Genomic DNA, 20217 nt, shown 5'->3' with positions numbered 1-20217 from the left:
AAATGGAGGTAGTTTATTATGGTACATCATTTTTGTAAATATATTTTTATTTAAAATAGACCTAATTGTGATATATATATATATATATATATATCAAATTATATATAAAACTGTTGTTTCGCTAAATATTATCAACTTTTTCAAATTTTTATTTTATAATATATCAATTAGGATTATAAAGTTTTGCTAAATCTAGCTTAATGACTTATGAAATAAAAATATATTTACAAATATATCAAATTATAAAACTGTTGTTAATATTTCAAATTTTACCGAACATGAGACTTTTCAATTGCGAGTTCTATTTGGCCATCAATGGCGGCTAGCTCCATGGACCTCATAAGCAAAGTTCCAAGACTTATGAAACATTCCACTACTACAAAGAGTTGGCCGGCCGGGACCTCACATCTTACAATTATTGCTTCTATCTAGTGATTTCATTTAAGAAAAATTTATCTGCATGTTAGTTATTGATATAATGAAAATTATGAAATTTAAAATTTAAATTTTGTATTTCAAAATAAAACTGATAAAATGAGTAGTCTTGTTACTGCCTAAAAATAGCACAACAAGCCAGAATGGGAGACAGAGTTATTCTCGACCTGCTATAGCAACTCGGGCCTCGATTGGTGTGGTTTGGAGCCCCCGGCAGTGGTTCGATGCTGCTGTAAGGTGTTCATGCGTACATCCATAACAGTGAACAAAAAATAAAAGCAAGAAAAGTCAAAGAGAGAGATATACTCAGATTTACGTAGTTAAGGTCTACGTCCATGGGGCGTTTAGGAAGGAGAAATCTACTAGAATATGCTTGTTTTACAGTCTCTCATCCTCACTGTACAATAGAGATCAGAGATCTATTTTCTGAGGGAGATGTTGTCGTTGGAGAAGCTGAAGCCGTAGTCTCACCCAAAATGTCCTCTCGAAAAAGCTCTCCCAAGTCCCATTTGAAGTGGTTTGGTCTCTTTCCTTTATCCTATGCCCCTTGTCTTCTTTATGTCACATCCCCTCTCATTTATTTCACATCTCATCTTTTCCCTCCTGACACATTTTCTTCCCTCAACCTTTTGTTCCCTTATTCATTCTCTCTTTCTTCTCTCCTGGTGAGTCCCCCCACCTTGGGTTCAGCTTGGAGACCCATCATGGGTTGAGATATTTTATCTCATCCAGTTGCCTGCTACTGTTATGGCCAATTTGCTCTGAAAGAAGGACATGAGAATCTTCAAGATAAAATATGCGATAGAGCTAGTCCGTAGAAATCTGTAAAAAAATAAATTTTGGGAGTGGGTCCCTAGTTTTTTGTTTCGCTTGCTTTAAGTGATAAAGATTTTCAAGCACAAGACTAGGCGGGAGATAGGTTCGACCGCGTAAGGTGCGAGCATAGAGCTCGGCTTTGGCGAGAGATGTACATAGTCTCATAAGGTGCTATCGCGAAGCTCGGCTTTTATGCGCGCGAGGTTGGTTGGGCAGTCAAGTGACTTGCCCGCCTATTCGGGTGCCTAGGAGGCCGGACGGTCCCTAACATTTCCCACTTATTGACTCGTTATGAAAGTGGTTATATGCTAGGTAGCCGAAAGACTGGACTCACCTTGTTAGCTGTCGTAGACTTGAGGGAGGTCAAACAGTTCGTAAGACTAGACTCAACTTATTGCCTTGAGGGAGGTTGAGGAGTTTCTAAGATTGGACTTGCCTCATTGACCCTTGTAGAGGTGAGGGAAGTCGAGTAGATCTTCTGTATGAACATCTGTTATTGTCGAAAAGCGTATATTCATCTGACGTTTTAGTTTTTGAAGGTGTTGGTGACTTTTCCATTTTCGTTGTGAATTGCTGTTAACGTTTCCATTTTGCCTTCAAAGTTAGAATTTGATTTTAGTATCCCACGCAACGTGGTTAAGGAGCCCATTGACCCTCTGGGTCCACCTTAGATAGTTTTAGAGCCCGTTGACTTATTCTTGAGTGTAACTTGCTAGCAGCGGTTATGGCACGAGTGCGGACACCCATCGTTTATAGGTGGAGACGTCGTCCCAGGAGTAACATTGGCAGTGCATAAGGTTGAACCAGCCTTGTTGACATGGCGGAGGTTGAGCACTTCGTAAGACTGAAATCACATTGTTGACCCTCGTAGAAGTGGGGGAAAGTTGAGGAAGTCGAGCATTTCGTAAGACTGGACTTGCCTCGGTGACCCTCGTAGAAGTGAGGGAATTCTGGAGGAGGTCGAGCAGTTCGTAAGACTGAACTCGCCTCGTTGACCCTCGTATATGTGAGGGAACTCAGGAGAGGTCAAACAATTCATAAGACTTGATTCACCTCATTGATCCTCATAAATGTGAGGGAACTCGGGCGGAAGTCGAGTAGTTCATAAGAGTGGACTCGCCTCGTTAGCTCTCGTAAATGTGAGGCAACTCGGTCGAATGTCGAGTAGTTCGTAAGACTAGACTCGCCTCGTTGGCCATCGTAGGTATAAGGGAGGTAAGTAGTTGGGGCACTTAACCAGGCTACAGAAGCCAAACCGGTCAGCATAAACATACCCCAATCATAAGTGTGAAATTTGCAAACCTAGATCGCTTTACTGGAGTTTGGCAAAGGTCAGAGACGCGCCAGCGAGGCCTGTGGTCAATTAGGTTTCGGCAATGACGAAGGTCTGGGGTGCCTGCGTGTATGTTAATACGAAGAAATTGACTCCGATGGAGACACATTGAGACTCACGAGTGTTGCCCGATTGGGGTTGTGTAGCTGGTGTTTCGCGTTACAGGAATCAATTATGTTAGTCAAATGAAATATACATAAGTTTTAAAAGAGACAAACCAGTGTGTTTTAGCTTCTGTAGCCAATTTTGTTTTATTGAAATAGCTCACTGCTTGTTGCTATTTCTTCTCTCTCTCTCTCTGTTTTTCTTGTGGAGCATTGTGGCTGAAGAGGTGGCGGGCCCCTAGGCCCACCATGTGTGTCCCAGGCGTGTCTTTGTGTGCCCCATGCATGTACCGTGCACGGTGCAGGTTGCAAGCGTGGAGCAGGTGATCGAGAGAGGTGAGGCCGCAATGGCCGAGCAGTTGTTCTCTGAGCGATTTCTGTCTGTGCAGTTGTAAGTCCGAGGTATACATGGCTAAAATATTTTCTGTTCGTTCAGTTCATGTCTGAGATATGCATGCTGAGATGTTTTGTGTCTGTGCAGTTCATGTCTGAGACATATATGGTGGACATGTTTTGCGTCCGTGTAGTTCATGTCTGAGACATACATGGCAGAGATGTTTTGTGTCTGTGCAGTTCATGTTGAGACATACATGGCAGATATATTTTTACTACTATTTACAGATTATTTGAGATCACTTCACTATCCAAACGTAGCCAAGTCTTTATTTGGATACATATGAACAATATATATGTGTGTGTGAGTGATGTAGTACTATATAAATATATTTTTCTACTGCTCAAAAATGATTTCTCAAAATTAATTTATAGATAAAGTAATCACAAGAATGGTAGTATTAATAATGTTTTTATGAAAAAAACTCGTATACATGAATAAAATATACAATATTTTTGGATTTAATGTTTATAACTTCATTTATAAAGTTTAATTAATAATAATAATAATAATAATAAATTACTTAGTAAATAGTGATTGCTTATATGATTTCAGAGTGATCAAGTTTAAACTCATTAACAAAATCAAATAAGCAAATTAATCAGTCATGAACATAAAATGTAACTTAATAATAAGTTCAAGTTTAATTGCATGTGTTAAAATAAACTTAATGAATATATCTAAAAATTCAATACTTGACTGGAGTGCCGCTCCACTTCCAATTCCAATAGCTATATATGCATCAGATAAGAGAAATATTTGGTCTATCCAAAAATCTTATAAAAGTACCGAACTTACAAACTGACATGCATGACTTTATGTAAGACGTCAAATTATAAAATCCTTTTTTTATTGTAAATATATTTATTATTTTGCATCAAACTACGTTAATTTATAAGTTCATTTGTAATATCAACAAATTTAGCAATTCTTGCGCAATAGTACTTATAAAAGAAGCAACAAAAATATGGTTGCAACTTACAAGTCGCTAGCTCGATCATAGTTCGATTCAGTACTCGCCCGGTAAAACCTATGTACTTAAATTCTATGGCATAATACTGAATACTTTCTTCAGAACCCCCTAAGGGCAAGGTACTTGGAGTTGGCAATCCACTAAATCCTACATGATCTTTAGGTATAATCAAATTAGACTGTAGACCAAAAACTGAGAATTGTTATAAATGTATATATAAACTTGGTTGATGATCATTTAGATTCCATATCTTAGAATCCTAGCCCATTTATGTATAAACCTTTGGAATTTCTAAATTCATCAATGTATCTCATTAATTCATATATAACTCTTTCATATTTTGTATCCTCCTATGCCTATAAAAGATGGATGCCTTGAGGATTATTTGTATAACACAAGAATTAAGCTAGAAGTGAATGATACTGAGAGCCTGAATAGCTAAGGTTATATTGCAATCATTCTATTCTCTTGCCACTTCTCTTTAATTTCACAACATGTTATCAGCACCAGACTTTAGCTAACCGTTATGTGCTTTTGATCTTTGGTAAGATACTTTCGAAAACATCTCTTGGCCATTGTAAGTTTCTCTTATATAAATATTGATATCCGTTTATTGGAATATAAATAATTTTATAAAATCTTGATATGATTTATGTATAGTGTATAATGTTATCATATCAATAGGATGAATATTCTTGTATTTTATAAGTTAGTTCGATTTTAAATATATTTCTTTCTTATTCAATACTTAATATGTTTGTTATATAGATTATGTCAAATCTTATAAAACCCAAAATTTGTTCCCCTCGATGTTTCTTCAACAATTATTATCATGGACCCTTGTTGTTGAGATTCATCTTGAGGAATAAATCTTGGAAATACTATTAAGGAAGGAAATGAAGCATCCCTCTAGGATCTAGCTAAAGCAACGACTGTTTTTGCCACCATCTCTGTGAAAATATAAGTACCTTAAAGCTCATTATGATTGGATGCACACGAAGTTATAAGATTATTAGTGAATACAGCTTTGCACTTTTTTTTGTTTTTAAAAGAATAAGTTCACTATTAAAATTGTGTAAAGAAAATGCTACTAATGAGAATACGTTTGAAATGAAACATATAACAAATTAATGCCTCAAATGTGATATTGCAACAACAATATCGAGTGCGAAAGTTCACTAAGTATTTTGAACTAATATATTGTTTACTAGTGACTGGACTAAACAATGAGTTATTAATGAAACCTCACTAGTGTCGTCTAACTGGTTCTACTCAATTCCCTAAACTAAATGGAATTTGTTCGCATAAAAATATATCTGCAAGTGCACAAATTTTAACAAGTAGTAAAGTGTTTTAAAGAAAACAGTTATTGAACTCACATGAAATAATTATGCTATTGAATATTGAAATTGACTAAATTAATTATTATTTGGAAAACCGAAATTTGAAGAATAATTTTTCTAAATTAAACTGAAGAAAAGAACATTGAAATTAAGATTTTAAAAATTAATAAGAATAGATCTAGAGCATTTGACTTTACCTAGCAAATCCCACACAATTTATTCTTCCTTTTTATAGAATCATAATTATCCTAAGTTGATGATAAAAATCTCTTAACTATTCAATATTTTCTCTCGAACAATACCAAAAATATCTTAAACTAATAACTCCATATCTCTATGACTAGTCGCGGTAAAGCAATTCTGCTTTCGCTCAACTAATGGTGTTTAATCCTAGAGCTTTAATCACAAATCACATTTCGGTTTCAGTGCAATCCAAAAGATCAAACAATAGTTAGCTAGAAAATTATAAGCATTAAGAACAAGGAATAAACACTCAATCATGAAAATATTAAAAATAAAATAACTTGGAATATAAATTGTGTGTTCAATGCTAGACTATATCGAAGCTCTAGAAAATTCATAATGGAATTAAAAAGAAAAAGAATAAAACTAGAGTTCTTCGTTGAAGTCAGTTGATGAAGCATGCGGCTCTTGCCTCTGCCCTCCAGTTTCGCCTTCTCGAAAGAATACTTAGAGAATAAATTCTAGAACTCTAAATTCAGATTTATACTCTAAAAGATAAAAACTTTCGAATCCGATTCAGAACTCTATTCATCCCACAAGTCGAGATTAAATAGATGTTGAAATTCAAATCTGAAAACAAGATAACTGCGGCTATTATCTAACCTAAAGATTTAGAAATTAGTTTCTAAAGATAAATGTTAACAAAAAAAGAATTATCTCAAGAATAACGAGATTATCTAAAATGGAAGATTCAGTGATATGTGGCTTGAATATTGGAGCTTGGAAGGATTTGGTCGCCAATAGATTGATTGCGGAACTCGGATTTAGTGGTCAACTGTAGATTGATCTCAGTCGGGATGAATTATCCCATTGAGTAGATGCTGTGTGCGTTAAATATAACTGGCGTGCAGGTCACAAATGAACGGGCGTAGAGGTCACAAAGATCACACAACCCTCTCCTCGCCTACCAAGTGGAAAGACTCCAGACCAAGATGAAAGATTGTTCTCGCCTTTTCTAGTTGTTGTCCACGATGTCGTTCAAGTTGGTTGTTTAGACTAGTCGCCCAATCTAACCGCCTAGAGCCTTGTTGCCAAATCTTCGAACCTTCTGGTTGTGAGTTTCCTCGCCTACCGAAAGGTAAGTCTTCTCACCTTTGGCAAGAGAAATCTTCCTCCTGCCCACGGGACAAGGCTCCTCGCCCAAATCTCATTGGCTCTCTTCAAATCTCACTACCTCTCATCAGTTTGGATCCGTAGTCTCTTCTTTTATACCAAAATACTCTCATTTTGCACTAAATCTTTTCATTCATTCAAATCCAAGAAATAAAAATATGTAGAAAAAAAAATAAAATTAATAGTATTGAAGAGAAAATGACACTTTTAATAAATAAAATAGTGATAAAAATCACATAAAAATAACACTTATCAAAATCTCATTTCTCATTTCGTTACAATAAAGGAAATTTTGGTTGTGGGTGTGGGCATGGTAGAAAAAACTATTGATATCAAGGGGAGTGTAGTCAAAGACTTTCAAAAGAGAAACGCTCCATTCCACCAGAAGTGGAACCATATTATAATAAACAAAGATAAAAATAAAGGATTGCAGAATAAACTCATAAAGAAATATGAAGCTAAATGTCACTGGTATGGTATGAAAAGGACATTTGGTCATGTATATATCGTTCATCTAAACATTTGGTGAACCTATATTAAGCATTTATGAAGGTCAAGGAAAAAATAGTCGAAATGAATTTTGCCGACCAAAAGGATCTAGAAGATCATCTAATTTATTTTGCTCATCCTACTAAGATGGATCTAACTTATCTTGGTATTTCTGATTTCATTGTAGATCCAAACAAAGACAATGATCTTTTGATCAATGATGCATATGACCATAACAATTAGTTTTATTTCATTATTATATAATCACATTATGTTGAGTTTTTTATCTTTCAATATATCTTGTTAAACTTTCTTTTACATTAATAAAATTTTATACATATTCTGGTTTATAAAGAGATATGGTTTCTTTTGATGCGTTGTGCAATTCTAATATGATTGGTGAAGATCTATATCTGGCAGATAATTGTACATCATACACAATTTAAAGATAAAGAAATATTTTGAATATATAATATTACAACTTTGCTACGTACAACCGGTGTGTGCAATTGTCGTGCAACCGACTGACACAGCTGGGTCCAATTTTTTTTTCCATCTTTCTTCCTCCCTCTTTCTCTCTCTTTCATTTTTCTGTCTGTTAATGGAAACTCAGAAGTTGTTCTCTATACCCCCATTTATTTCTCTATCAGTTTCACTGTACCCTAGGCCCCCTCTTCTTGTTGTCATCCCAGTTGCTGTAGCAGCTTCTGTTGCATCATCAGCCCAGCCATGATCCTCACAACAAACCCGAAGAAGATTTATCGACTTGCCAGGGCGAGTTGATACGTTTTTGGAGATGGATATTTTGGTCAAATATTTGGTGGGTGTGCAACTCAGAACGAGTTACTTGGGAGAGAAAATTGTGGTGGTGAGTCTAACATGCAGAGTAAAAGAACATATACAATGCTGAAACTTTGTGAGGTCTTCGAATGTTTGAAGCTCAAAATCATTACAACAAACATCACCGCTTTTTCTTGGAGGCATGTGAAAACAGTCTTTGTTGAGGTTAGTCCATTTTCTTGCTTTATATCGATCTGTTGCATAAGATTTCTCTTCTTTCACAATTAGTTAACCACAAATGGAATACCGAGTTGCTAAGCACTAACAAGATTGAATTTTTTTTATTTAGTTTGGGCTCGTGGGGAAGACGAAGGGGGCTTTGTTACTGTTCGTCACTTCACTTATTGAATTACAGGCTTCGTTTCTTTTTTTAAAATGAAAAATTTTCCTTTTTGGTATGTTAATTAGTACAAATATCATTTGGTTGACATTCAGATGGATAAGACTTCGATAATCAAAGATGCCATTGAATATATCTAAGAGCTTTAGGAACATGAAAGAATAATCCAACCTGAGATAATGGAGCTTGAGTCGGGAAAATTGACGCAAAATCCAAAACCTAACTCCTCACCATCTCAGAAAGAGGAGAATAAACCCGTTGAAGTAAACACCTCTGATGTAGAAGACGAATGAACCTCTATGCTGGAAGATGAGCTGGAAGATGCAGGAACAAATGTGCTTGTTCGATTTTGTGATGAATGAATGGTTGGGAAAGATGAAGACGTTGAGACGAAATGTGGAAATAAGATTAATGAATGGTGTTGAGATAGAAGAAATGGAACTGTCATTTCTATTTAATGCCACGTGAGATGCTGTTACGCTCGATTTCTTCCCGCAATTACCTCCAGTATTTTTCATAATATTAAATAGAGCTAACGTCATTTGATTCATTCAACCTAATTGAAAGTTTCGGAAGATCCAATATCATGTTACCAAGATAAGTTTGCAAACTATTTATTATTTTAGATATTAGGAGATCCCCACAGTATGGTAGGATTATTAAAGAGAGAGAGGGAGTGAGAGTAGAAACACTTTGGACAGAAAAAAATGTATTTATTTATTTGTTCATAAAAACCAATGAAAGGATAGTAGAAGCCACGCCAATTCTCTGCATCTCTATCCATTTCATAGAGTAGGAAGTTTTCTATATTTAAAAATAGGGTGATACTACAGCCCCGCTGGGTTCCTGCTGACTGCTGAGAGCTCTCACTAAGGGTGTAATATTAGTTTATATATATTTTATTAAGTAATCTTTAAATATTTTAAAATATTTTAAAAAAATAAAATAAATTTAAAACATGGTTAAGAAAATATTTTCTTAAATAAAAAGTAAAAAAAATATATATTAACAAATACTTTTTTAATCACGAAGTAAAATAAAAAATTATAAAAAATTATTAAAAAATACTTTTTATAATTTTTTATTTTATTTCATAATTAAAAAAATATTTTTTTAATAATATTATGATTTTTTTTAAAAATATATTTAAAATGATCATGCTACAGTCCTGTTGGGCTTCCCGTTGGGCTTAGTATATATTTTTTTATGTGTATTTTTTTAATTTATTTTTTATATAAACTTTTTTACACTTTTAAATATTTTTAAAAAATAAAATAAATTTAAAATATCATTAAAAAATACTTCTTTAATCAGAAAATAAAAAAAACTATTAAAAAATATTTCTTTAATCACGAAATAAAATAAAAAATAATTTTTTATTTTATTTCGTGATTAAAAAAATATTTTTTAATAATATTATAATTTTTATTTTATTTTTTTAAAATATTTAAAATTATTATAAATATCTATATAAAAAAATTAAAAAAACACATAAAAAAATATTAGAGCCGAACGAGTGCTTCAGGAGAAGCCCAACGGGACAATTAGTATTTTTCCTAAAGAAAAACACTATTTTAACTCCCTATTTTATCCACTCTATTGGATGGCTGACTTTTTTTCTATTTAATAATTAAAAAAATAATTTTAAATATATTAATATATATTTTTTTAAATACTTAAATATATTAAAAAAAATTTTACATTGAGCAGTACGCCAGCGGTCAACGCGGCGGCATAATAGTCGCACCCTTTCTTTAAAAATATTCTTGTGTACGGTGTCCACATCAAGTTTGAGCTGTGAACGGTAAAAATGTAAAATCAATCTACAGTACTAATTAATATTTGTGATACACTGCTCAGAGTTGACTTTTCTACCGACTTGTCAATGTCAAAAAAAATTACTCCGCTTTACCTTGGATGAGGGATGCTCTTCCCCAGTAAATGAACAGACCACAAAGTTTCATCGATGCGTCTAGGGTTCAAATGTACTATTACCGGAAGGAGTTTTATTTTATATTTTATATTTTTTAAAAATTTTTAAAATTTTTTTAAAATTTTTTATTTTTTATTTATATAATAAATATTTGATAAAAAAATAAAAAATAAAAATAATATAAAGTATAGATTATTAAAAGGTTGTGAAGATTTAAAAAAATTAAATTATTTATTATATTTTATACGAAGATTTAAAAAATATGTAATGATGAGATGAAATGAAAATTTTTTATTTTATCTTGTATTCCAAACCTGCCCTAACTCTAATTCCTAAAATTTTTTTCAATCCCGATTCCGATTTCAAACTCAAAAATTTCCGACTCTAGTAAGAGTTGGAATCATCGGAATTTTGCTCACACCCCTGATCGCCGGCCCCCTGATCGCCGGCCATTTGTAATGAAGTTGTATTATATATGCTTTTGCATTTTGTTAAAAAGTATTTTGGTCCTTTCCAATAAATTTCATTCATCATTGAGAGTGTTTTACTAGTTTACAATGTTGGAATTAGATGTGGACTTTATTAAACACCTTGGAAACAGCTGAAACAGCCCATTATGTTGACATCTCTCCGTAAATCGAAGGTTGAGCTGAATGTTTAAAAAAGTCTATCATGTTGATCATATATTAAATACTTGCAAGCAGCTATCAGAAATAGTTCGCCATTTTCTGGAGAAACACCAGCAGAGCCGAGCTAGCTACCAGATACTTTACAATATTATTTAATTCGTTAGGCATAAATAATATAATAAAATAACACCATTCTTGATTTGCTCAGTACACATAATCAACATTACATGCTTATTTAATCCCTTAATTGGCTTCATAGATGGGACACTCACCCATGGAAACCAAACAGAAAACATGACCCTCATAGGCCTCGACCTGAAAACACTTTCTCGCACGCTCAGAACTTGTTGATAAATTCATATATGTGTGCGCTAATCTCATCTGCCTTTTCTTGATTGATAAAATGAAATACTCCTTCCATCAAAACCACGTCTTGCAAGCATGGGACGTCTCTCTTGAAGCCGCCATCGCTTATATATTCTTTGATACCTGGGATATTGTAGACGATATCCTGGTCTCCCACTATGAACTTGGCTGGCACTTTGATTTGTAATCCAGTCCATGGCGCTGTGAGCTCCCAATTTCTGCCATTTGAGACAAGTTTACGGTCCCTAGTAAGTAGAATATTCTCGGATGGAGCTATATTCTTGGTAAAACTTTACAGCCCTAGCAATTAGAAGCCATTATACAAACTAATTTAGGTTGTGTTTGGATGTTGAAGTGAATTGAGTTGAGTTGAGTTGAGATGATAAAATATTGTTAAAATATTATTTTTTAATATTATTATTATTTTGAGATTTGAAAAAGTTGAATTATTTATTATATTTTATGTTGAAATTTAAAAAAGTTGTAATGATGAGTTAAGAGAAGTTTAGTAACCAAACGAAACCATAGACAAACTCGACTCCTATATATAAACTCGTGTATATATATATATATATATAATTTATATGTATATTTGTACTATATGAATATATTTATAAAGACACAAAGTTGTTTCTTGAGATTTGTGAATAATAGTTCAATCCTCCGGTGAAACTTACAGGTGGCTAGCTCGATAATAGTTCAATCCTCCGGTGAAACCTGTCCGCTTAAATTTGGTGGCATAATAATTAATATCTTCTTCTGACAACCAAGAAGGCAATGCATCTGGTGTTGCCAATCCTCTAACTCCCACTTCTTTAGGTATCATCAGAGGATTTGGACCAAATATTGAAAAGAACTTCTTCATTAGTATTGCGGTATCGACACAAGCAAAATCTTCTTCAGCTTCTCCAGGTTCCTGCAGGCACCACAATTTAGTTAATCTCATGCAACAAGTTTGGAACTTGTTGTATTACGGCGATCTAAAGTACTATTTGTTGTATTTTCCGATTGTCAAATTGAATCCAAGAGACGAAAATCGCCCAAAAAAATGGAGTTGAGATGATAATTAATTACCTGAAACCTGCAAAAGTAATAATCATTACCAAACAAAGCCCCGAATCCATCAGCAAAATCTAACGCCGGGTTCCTGGGTAAAAATGGCACGCTCAGGTTAATCACAGCTTTGATTCGATCCGGCCTGAACCAACAGAAGTACCAGGCCATCATAGCTCCCCAGTCATGCCCGACTAAGAAGACCTGCTCGATGCCAAGCTGGTCAAGAAGAGCGACGAGGTCTCCGACAATGTGGAAAGCTGTGTAAGAGGCAGGGGAGGGCGGGGCGTCGGTGTCGCCATAGCCGCGGAGGTCGGGGGCGATGCAGCGGTATCCGAGGGAGGAGAGGTAGAGAAGCTGGTGTCGCCAAGAGTACCAGAGCTCAGGGAAGCCATGGAGGAAGAGCACCACTGGGCCTGTCCCAATCGACGCCACGTGGATGTTTATGCCATTGGTGGCGACCATCGTGTGCTCTATTTTCTCCATTTCTGAACTCTTACGATCTTTACCTCTTTCTTTGTTCAAGACGCAAACTATACACGTCTGTGCTGTGCTCTGCATTAAATAAAGAAGCCTCTGGTTACATGATAATCCTCCCAATTTATTAAGGTGCGTTTGGATTGAAGAGATATAAATTTATCTCGTTTTATCATATTTTATTATTATAATTCTATTAAATTTTTACTTAATAAAAAGATTGAGAGGAATAATAAACAATAAAAATCGTGTTGTCAAGATTTTTAAATCAATTAATAATATTTTAATTTCTCATTGAAGAATCAAGATGAATCTCCCTCCTTATATCAAAAAGAGTCGTGCTAGGCTTCCCTTTTTATTTTTTTTATGAGCGGAGCTATTCTCACCATTGAAAGTTCTTGTTGGAGCTCTCATTAGTGTTTTTAAAATGTACTTTTTTTTTATATTTTTTTTAAATATATTTTTTAAATATATTTTTTAACACATTTAAATATATTTAAAAAAATAAAAAAATCATAATATTATTAAAAAATATTTACTTAATTATTAAGTAAAAAAATAATAACAAATAAAGAAAAAATTCATAACGGTAGAAACTAACGGTAATAGTAATATTTTTCTTTTTCCATTTTATCAATTTTTTTTTTATTTTCTTCATATTTGTTTAACATATTTAAATATTTTTAAAAATTAAAAAAAATATATACAATATATTAAAAATTACTTTTTTAATTATTAAATCTAAAAATATAAAAAAATAAAATAAAATATATAAACGATTAAAATGAGCAAATTTAAGAATATATTAATATTTTCCAAACAATAACGTTTCTTTCTTTAATTGAGAGTTGATGTTTTGACTTTCAAAGGGTAAAAAAATTGAACCCGTTTAGATTTAAATATAAATTGAGATGGTTTATAAATAGTAAAATATAATATTTTTAAAATAATATTTTTTAATATTATTATTATTTTAAAATTTAAAAAAATTTAATTATTTATTATATTTTATGTAAAAATTTAATAAAATTATTTTAAAATTTTAAAATATTAAATTATTTATTATATTTTATGTAAAAATTAAAAAAAATTATAATAATAAAAATAAAATAAATTAAAATAAATTGAAATGTTCTATAAATTCAAACAAGGAATTTGACAAAGGAATTTGAGGGTTATATGGTTCGCAGGCAGACTGTCAATTGTCAAATATCAGGTTTGACACTTTTCCAACCACTTTGGTTTAAAAACTTTTGAACTTTGATTTTAGCTTCCAATAATAAGTATCTTTCTCTGACTCTACCTCCATATGTTTCAACTTTCAGGGGATCTGTATTTGCAGGGGCATGGATAAAGTATTCCGGTTGACTGAGATCACTTTCGTGACTAGAGATGGGCTTTGAGACTCGTGAGGCAGCTCACCGTCTTCTAATCTTCCACAGTTCCACTCAATAACAAAATTTAAAAAAAACAAAAATGATTTAGAGCTTCTTTAAAACTAGATTTCATTCTCAAATTTTTATATTATATTATCTAATCTCATTTTATCTTTTTTTTAAAAATAATTTAAATATAAAATTTTCAAACTAATAATTACAATTTTTGAAATCCAGTCATTATAATTTTTTTAAACTTTTAAATAAAAAATAATTCAATATTTTTCAAATATTTAAATAAAAATTATATTATAAAATTATATTTTAATAATATTTTAATTTTATAATATTTTTTATTCAAATTTTTTTTTACCTTTTATTTAAATTTAAAAATATTTAACTCAAACTATTTATCTATTATTAATAAATTATTTTATTATTATTTATAAAATTACCATCTCATCTCATTTTCTTTAATAACGAGATAAGTGGCAGGATTTGGCATACTATCTATTTAAAAATTTTTCCGTACACCGCCCGACATCATACGGGAAAAGGATTTTAAATTAATTTAAGGTTTCGATCTTTTAGAATTTCGGATTGGGAGAGAGAGTACACATGAAAAGTTATCATTCAAGGTAATTAGTTTCCATAACCGAATGCAAATTTATATGCATCACGCTCTACGACTTGTGGCTTGGAATTATTGAAACATAAGACAGTGGGAGATGCAGAGTAGCACTGCTAATTATGTTACATGTAATAGTTTGTGTCCAATGTCTATAATTCACAAACACGTGAACATTAAGGTTGTTTCTTAACATTAAGGTTGGTATGAAGGGCAGAAGCAGTTATCTTTATACTAGCGGATGGGCAATGTGCGAGGCACATTTATCCGGTTAAAAAATAACTTATTTTATTAAATATAAATATGTTTTAGGTTAAAAAAAAAACGTAATCATAAGTAAAATAAGTAATATATAGAGAATTTTTTATGAACTCAATTTCTACACCTAACAAGTGAAAAGAGATATAGAGAATTTTTGTGATAGTGATAGTACTTCACTACATAAATCGAAGCAATCTAACTGAAGAAAAAAAAAATGAGAAGTGGTAAAATGAAGGGTTGGATTTAAATCTTAAAAATTTTAATGTACCAGCAGCAGCCTCGTCCTTCAAAAATAACACACGTAGACATCATATCCTTAGATATGATTTGGATCGATGTATTAATAGTAGTGACATGGTTTGTGAATAGTAATATATAAAATTATTTGGATTAAGATGTTTTATTTGATTTTAGAAAATGAGAGAAAACAAGTTAAAATAAAAATATTATAAAAATTAAAATATTATTGGAATATAATTTTTTAATGTAATTTTTGTTTTAAAATTTAAAAAATTTATATTTAAGAAAATTGTAATGATTAGATTAACAAATTAAAAAATATTTTATATTTAAATAATATTTTAAAAAATATATAAAAATTTCTGAAAACCTAAGAATCTATTAATCTTTTCCTCGAACTCAATAATTTTGTTTGGGAATGGATAGATTGTCAATTCCTTCCTGACCCAATGATGTTGTAAATTTTTTATTTTTTTAAAAAGGTTTATGATGGTTAAAAAAAATACCTGAAAAAAAGAAAATAAAAATAAAAAAATAAAATACACATTCATGACATATTTTCAGGTTACTTTTTTATTAGTTGTAGCAGTTCTCTTTAGTTAATTAAGAATATTATCATATTTAAATTATATTAAAACTCTAATTATTTATATAGTTATATCTTTTTAAAAATATTTAACAAAATTTCATTATTTATTTAATGATGAAATATTAGTATTTTATAAATAGTTTGGTTATTTTAAAATTAGTGGTACTTGTGTAAAATCCTGTATGGCGTAAGATTTTCTAATTGATAAAAAAAAGCACGTTTGTCATATCTGTCAAATTGAAGAAAAAAATAAAGTGTAATTTCAAATATTAAAATAGTCTAATGTATAAGAATAAAATTATTATTTATTTATGTTCATCATTTATTATGAAATTTAAATTATATTAAAAATTCAAATTAATTAGATAGTTTTTTTCTCTTAAAATTGTACAGTAAAATTTCATCATTTATTTAATGATAAAAAATTAGTATTTTATAAATTAAAGTTAATTTTTAGTATATGATATAATAAACAGTAATAAGTTATGTGAAAAAAACATGCGAAGAAAAAAAAACAGCTTCTTTATTTATTTAAAACTTAAAAATCAATATTTTTTCTACTTTTTCTTTCTTCCTCTCTCTCATTCTCTACGCACGATTGCGGTATTACATCGCACATTTGCATTCACACGAAAAAAAAAAAAAAAAAACTGATTTAAATTTACTGTTTACAATAAACATTAATAAACAATAAATTATAGGCGCTTTTTAAGTATAGGCCAGATACAACAATAAGAAAAAGAAAAACACCAAAAGAAAATGTCCACAGGCACTGCACGGTTAAACAAGCACTGCCATTTCAGACTCTCAATAGATTCTTTGTTAACATTCATTATGCTACGTGATACATAGACCGCTCAATAGTTAAGGCGATTTAGTCCATTGTCTAAGATTCGCATATTAAGCATTTTTTAATATTCTCTAAAGTATTAAGTATCATTAAGTATTAAGTATTTTTTAATGTTCTTTTAAGTATTTTGAATACTATAATTATTTTAACTATTTTGAATACTATTATTTTTTCACTATTTATACTATTATTTCTTAATATTAATTATTATTATGTTAACTATTATTATGTTAACCATTAATTATTTTTTAACTATTTATACTATTATGTTTTCACTATTAATTATTGTTATGTTAACTATTAATTATTTTTTAACTATTAATTATTATTATGTTAATTATTATTATGTTTACTATTAATTATTTTTTAACTATTTATACTATTATTTTTTCACTATTAATTATTATTACGTTAACTATTATTATGTTAACTATTAATTATTTTTTTAACTATTTATACTATTATTTTTTGACTATTAATTATTATTATGTTAACATTTATTTTTTAACTATTAATTATTATTATGTAATTTGTATTCAATGGGAGCTAATGTCCAAATGTATAAAACGTATGTTCGAACAAAACATAACCGTTCGAATGATAACATATATACATTCAAATGGATTTAATACAGATTCCAGACGCACTCCCACAATAATATCAAGAACTACAATCCTCAAATACAATCTTGTAAATCATGCAGAATATCGACAAACACACAAATACATCAATTATAATGAGTAAACTACAAACAATAAAATACGAAATTTACCTTCAATGCAATTCCAAACAACTCAACCCATAATAAAACACCTACGCAATATGTAAACAAATAAACTCAGTGAACAACTCAATCCAAACAACTTAGTGAACAAAGAACATACTTTTGAAAAATTCATGTGCAGTCTTTGCCATATGAGTTCAATCTAATTCACTCTATTTATATCTCTACCTCACTCTTTGTCTCTCTATATAATCAAAATGGAAGAAGAATGAATGAGTGTGAGGAGAAGAATAAAAGATTTTGGAAGAGAAAATGAGGGAGACGACGCTGGGGTTGAAGGAGAAGACGTTTTGAAGTTTTGAACGAGAATAAGGGGTTTTGTAGGTTGAAGTAAAATTTTAAAATTTTCAAGTTATTACAATAAAAAATGTCGTTGTAATAACTTCAAATAGCACGAAATGTCATTGTCTCACTTAAAACTTCTCTCATTAAGGCAAAAAAAATTCTCACTTGTGCGCCTTGTTAAATTATTTATCGTTCAGATGTAAATATTATACGTTGGAATGTGAATTCCAAATTCCAATGTCCGATTACCGGAAGGCCTATCGCTTGCCTTACCGCCTTTTCCTACTGTCTGCTACCCTGATGAAAAGATCGATGAAAGGATTTTGATGGTTCCAAAAACACAACAATCCATAAAAAAAGAAGGCGACAAAAACTTATAATAGCGTACAAGTTGAGTTCGGAATGCGACAAAAAATAGCCAGCAAACAGTTTGGAATTCCAAGGCTACACGCCAGCAGACAAAGGCTACAGACGAGAGGGGCGGCAGGAATTGGGGTACTCATGATGTCAATTTAGGACCAAGTCAGTGCCCAATGTTACGCTGTTAGTTAAGTAGTAACCCTTGTGAGTTGTGAGGCGATAGCTCTTAATATAGAATACAAGGAGAGTATCAGAGTGGAATTGTGAATTTACTCTTTCCCCATCCTGTCATTGTCGGTCTATGAAGGTTCCTGATCCTGCATACAATGAGCCGGCTGCTGATGATGGCGTTTTAAGGTTATTTGACTTACTATATATCCTCTTACTATCTATTTATTATTATTTTTATATTTATTTTTTAATTTTTAATTTTTTTAATAATTAAATATGTTAAAAAAATACTTAAAAAGAAAATAATAAAATAAATAAATAAATTATAAGGAGTAAATGGGTAGTAACCCTATTACCATTTTTCTTATACCCTTAAATATTTTATAAAAATCACAACATTACTAAAAAATATTTCTTTAATTATTAAATAAAAAAAAATTGTATCAGGACCCAGTAAATTTAAAAATATATTTTATATAAAATTGATCTAATTGTAGTGTATGAAATGATAAAGTTTTTTTTATATAAAGTAAATCTAAAATGTTATATCTTTTTTTGTGATCATTATTTTTTAAAGATCTTATATATATATATATGTGTGTGTTATTTTTGTTGCACTAAGCATATTGGAATTTTGATTGGTTGTGAGAAGATCCTTAGTATCATTACTATGAGCTTTATAAGACAAGGCCATGAAATTGGGTCCTCTCGGTCGGCTAGAGAGTGAGGTATTGTCTTTGCAAAAGCAAAGGTAGTCTTTGGCTAGAGTGGTGTGGTGATCAATGGAGACAAAACTGGAGAGGTTGTGGCAAGGCTTCTCGTTAACTGATAAAGAGAGACAAAGAGGAGGTTCCAAAAACTGATGCTGACAGAGGAATAGGCAAAGGGAAACTATGCATTATGGCACTGGTCATTTTTGAGAAAATGATCAATAAAGAGGCTTTTCGCGTGACTATGTCAAAGGTTTGGAACACTGCGTGATGGATTCAATTCAGTGAGATGGGCAATAACAAGTTCTTGGTTGAATTTCAACGTGAACAGGATAGGTTTAAGGTCATTCTGGGAAGACCTTGGATGTTTGATATATTTTTGGTTTGCATGGAGGATTTTGATGGGACTATAGCACCAAGAGAGATTGCCTTCTCTTCTGAGGTTTTCTGGATCCAAGTTCACAATATGCAATGGGTGAGTATGTCCCGTGACATTGGAATGCAGATTGATTTTGGAGTTGGAAAAGTGCTAGAGATAAACACTGATGGCACTGGCAGAGCATGTGGACCTTTCTTACATATGAAAGTGATGGTGGATATCACAAGGCCTCTAATTCGAGGTAGGATGTTGAAGATTGATAATAAGCAGATTTGTTTGCCAATAAAGTACAAAAGACTCCCCTCTTTTTGCTTTCAATGTGAAGTCATCAAACACAAAGATGGAGGCTGCTCGAAGGGTCCTCAAGGAAGAAGCAATGAATATGGCCCTTGGCTTCGAGTTAATCCCACCAAAGGCAGGCAGCACTACCACCAAGAGGTATGCGAGAGGTGGCCGAAATTTTGAGCCGCCACAACAACAACAACAACAGGAACAGGCAGAGGCGGAAGGCCTTTTTGGCAATGTTAATTAGTTTTCTAATTATCAGGAATCTCCTTTTGTTAAGCTAAAATGCTCAGTTTTCAAAGAGGTTCCTTTACAGAAAAGGCAAGTTGACTTTCCATATAAAGAAATCCTCGAGGATAAGACTACAGAGATTTCATTTTCTGCTATTTTTCAGGAAGGGTCCCAATTAGTGGAAAGG

At 31.6% G+C, this 20217-nt stretch overlaps 1 protein-coding gene across 1 annotated transcript; it reads right to left on the bottom strand.

Moving 5' to 3' along the window:
* Positions 1-11012: 11012 nt before the first annotated feature.
* On the bottom strand, positions 11013-12967 carry LOC108998617 (epoxide hydrolase A-like). Its single transcript, XM_018975218.2, has 3 exons — positions 12426-12967; positions 12029-12267; positions 11013-11569 (listed from the first exon to the last, which is right to left on the bottom strand). Exons 1-3 carry the CDS (start codon positions 12963-12965, stop codon positions 11323-11325), a joined length of 1026 nt encoding a protein of 341 aa, XP_018830763.2. The 5' UTR covers positions 12966-12967; the 3' UTR covers positions 11013-11322.
* Between the last annotated feature and the right edge of the window lie 7250 nt (positions 12968-20217).

This window comes from Juglans regia, chromosome 8, assembly GCF_001411555.2.
Source record: "Juglans regia cultivar Chandler chromosome 8, Walnut 2.0, whole genome shotgun sequence".
NCBI classification, from domain to species: Eukaryota; Viridiplantae; Streptophyta; class Magnoliopsida; order Fagales; family Juglandaceae; genus Juglans; species Juglans regia.
This window is presented reverse-complemented; position numbering and strand designations above follow the sequence as displayed.